The following is a 3,267-nucleotide window of genomic DNA, read 5'->3' as shown; positions in this document are numbered from 1 at the left end:
TGTGTGTGTGTGTGTGTGTGTTTGAATGAAGATGGCACAAACATCCAAAGCTGAGCAGAGTTGGATAGAAAAAAATGGATTCTTCAAACAGAAACACCGCTGGATTCCACAAACTGACTTTAATATTTTTATTCATTTGATATTATATTTGGGAAGGCATTGTCTACAGAGATGGATGTGCCCATGGAGACAAGAGGAGGACTGAACAAGGGTCCTCTGCAAAGGCAACAACTGCTTTAGCCAACTGAGTCATCTCTCCAGGCCCAACCACTGAGTTTGGAGAAAAAATGTCTTCCTTCTTTTCCCCTTCTCTTGTAGGCAAACATTCATGTTTTGTTTTCTCATTTCTGAGTCCTTGACCATATCTTCTGCTCAGTCCAATCCAGATAGGTTTCTCCAAAGAAACCCTGTTGTAATGTGCTTGGGGCCAGAAACTAAAATGAATTCCAGGTTCTAACTCCTTGGACAAAAATCAAACCAGTATAACAACAGGCAAGAGGCTGGGTAGATTGGACCAGAGTCCGAGGCTGCCCCTCCCTCCACCTGACTTTGATTGCTTTACATCTGTATTAAGCCTCAGCCACCATGCTGTCTTTCCCCAGTTCCACTGGAAATGCACCACACATCACAGAGTCTACCCAGGTGTCATTGGTAACAACACTGGCTGCTGCTTCTGGGTTACAAGTATAGGACGAGGCTGACCAGGTCCTAGGATTGCTTCAAGCGTTTGAAAGGGGGCTCCAAGAAAGGGAGATGAGCAGAAGCCAAGGAACGGTATGCTTCAGCCACTAAATGGGGATAGGAGCCCACCATTGCCTTCCAGCCTGAGGTCTCAGAGACCTCAGAAGCATGAGCTGTAATGAAATCCAGTGCCTGGGTTTTCAGCTGTCCTGAGCTGTGGAGGTCAGCCAGGAAGAGAGTGTGGGCAGCATTCTCCACAGAGAGGTCCCTGCAGAGGGCATCCTCACACATGACCTTCAAACGCTCCAGGCCATACTTGTCAGCAGCTGCCAGCAATGTATCTGCCATGCTGTCCAGGTCTGGTGCCTTCCCGGTGTAAATGAAGCCCATCATTGCCTTGAAGATTTGTGGCTCCAGGTCAGGGATCTCAACGCGGTTCTTTCTGCTCTCCTCCATGTCATGTTGAAACATGGCTCTGAAAACTGGAGAGCGAGCTGCTAAGATGGCCTTGTGAGCCCGGAATTCCTGACCAGCTACCACCAGGGAGCAGTCTGTGAATTGGGACTTCTCCCACAGCTCTCCTAGCTCATCTGCCAATGTGCATCTGGGAACTTGAATCCCTGGCTTCCTGTTCTGGTGAGAGATTCTAAAGGAGTCCTGGACGACCCTCACACTGCAGAGCAGACGGAGCTTGTCATCTGGGAGAAGACGAGGGGCATTGGAAAAGAGGAAATCTCGAAGGACGTACTTTTTGAATCCACAGCCACGGCCTGGCACGAACCTAATGGCCTTTGGGCTCCTCATAGTTTGTGTTTTCTCTCCTTCGGCAGTTATGATCCAGAACTGGAACTTTGCCCAAACATGACTCTTTAGACAGCTGAGCAAAACTAGGCTAACTGACAGGTAATCTGCACTGACTTCATCAAATCCGTTCGGGTATACTGTCAAACACCATTTGTCATTGGCTCCTGTTGGGATAGTTGAGCTTCTAATGATTTCTGTCCTGTCCTCCACAAAAAATCGGAAGTTGTTGATGGTCCACGTGTAGGAGTAATTCTGAAGGCTGATTTCTGTGTGGTCCCATCTCTGGGCTGTCCCGTCTCCTGACATTTCTCCTCCAGGTAGTTTGAAGGTTCAACTGGATTCAAAATGAAGAACTAGCAATTGTTTTCTCTTCACCTTGTGAGACGCAATAATAGACATGAATTAGATGTTAAGTTTTTGTTTTTCGTCTATTCCCTTTTTGGTGGGGCTGGGAACTTGGATCTCTGAAATTTTCTATACAGATTTCAATACTAGTTTCAGAGAAGACAGTCTAGGCTTACTTGGAACTCTTACATCACTCCATTTTTGATCTAGATTGATTCTTAGGTCAATAGGTCATTGGTTTGGACAATTAATCACAACTGTTTAAAAATCTGGAAAATTCTAAACACTCATATAAAAATGTTGTACTATGGTTCTCTAGAGGAACAGAACATATACAAGGAATCTCTCTGTGTATGAAGGAAGGGGATTTATTAGAATGACTTAGGGCTGCAGTCCTGCTGATCTCACATTGGCTAGCTGTGAAGGGAAAGTCCAAGATTCCAGCACTTACTCAGTCCAGGAGGTTGGAAGTGTCCACTGGTCTTCAGTATGTGCTGGTGTTCCAAATAGTCTCTAACACCAGGGAAGGGATGGACTTGCTGCAAGGTGAGGGCAAGCAGGCAAATAGCAAGAGCTTCCTGCTTCCATGTCCTTTTATATGCTTCCAGCAGAGGGTGTGGCCCAATTTAGGGTGTGTCTTCCAGACTCAAGATCTGGATTAAAGGTGTTTGTCCTCAGGCCCTGAGATCCAGATTAAATGTTTGTGTCTTTCTACACTCAAAGTCTGTCCTTGAAGTGGATCTACCCACTTCAACTGAAGCATAACACTTCTCACTGTTGTGCCCTCCATGTTAGGGTTTTAGTTAATTCTTTGTCCCCTTAAATTAGGAACCAAGAATAACCACCACAAGTGTATTTTGCTTATTGTGGTTCATCTTAAATAAAATAGGGATGGTGTCCATTCCTACACAGCTGTTATTTCCTCTTCTCAGGGTTTTACACTAAAACACTCTCCCCATCCCTCAGAAAACCCTTACCCTTTCATTTTAAAACTCCAGTTCTCCTATGCTCCTGGCTATTCTCTCAGTCCAAGGATTAAGGAGAAAACTTATCATGGCAGGAAATAACACTTATTTAATTCCACTCAAAGCATTTGAGTCAGATTATTTAATTTTGAGACAAGGAAAAGGTCTTGCTAGTCATTATATTTATGTGAAAGGCAACCATTCAATATCATTTGTCTAAGACTACCAGTGTAGTTACTGTGATTAAATAAATTCATGATCCAGGCATGATGTGATAGTCTATGGCATTGATCAGAGTAGTCTGATGGCAGTCTAAGGCTATCTTGGTCCATAGAATAAATTCTAAGAGAGCCAGACATGCAGAGTGGAAAACATCAAAAATGAAAGAAAGATGTAGAAATGAAATCATGATTACCTCTTGAATTCCTGCTAAAACGTTTCAGATGCCAAAGCATTAGGTTACGAACTAGTA

The 3,267-nt window shown here is 44.2% G+C and overlaps 1 protein-coding gene across 1 annotated transcript; it reads right to left on the bottom strand.

The window, feature by feature from the left end:
* Nucleotides 1-708: 708 nt before the first annotated feature.
* Nucleotides 709-1,791, bottom strand: LOC128094899 (speckle-type POZ protein-like). Its single transcript, XM_052713498.1, has one exon. It carries the CDS (start codon nucleotides 1,789-1,791, stop codon nucleotides 709-711), a length of 1,083 nt encoding a protein of 360 aa, XP_052569458.1.
* Between the last annotated feature and the right edge of the window lie 1,476 nt (nucleotides 1,792-3,267).

Source organism: Peromyscus californicus, unplaced genomic scaffold (assembly GCF_007827085.1).
Source record: "Peromyscus californicus insignis strain IS unplaced genomic scaffold, ASM782708v3 Scaffold_4__1_contigs__length_199733344, whole genome shotgun sequence".
In the NCBI taxonomy this organism is placed as follows: domain Eukaryota; kingdom Metazoa; phylum Chordata; class Mammalia; order Rodentia; family Cricetidae; genus Peromyscus; species Peromyscus californicus.
The sequence above is the reverse complement of the archived record's forward strand: the minus strand, read 5'-3'. Positions and strand labels throughout refer to the sequence as shown.

Bases quoted from the DNA above. Each gene is read 5' to 3' on its own strand.
- LOC128094899 (XM_052713498.1), bottom strand. From the start codon at position 1,791: ATGTCAGGAGACGGGACAGCCCAGAGATGGGACCACACAGAAATCAGC.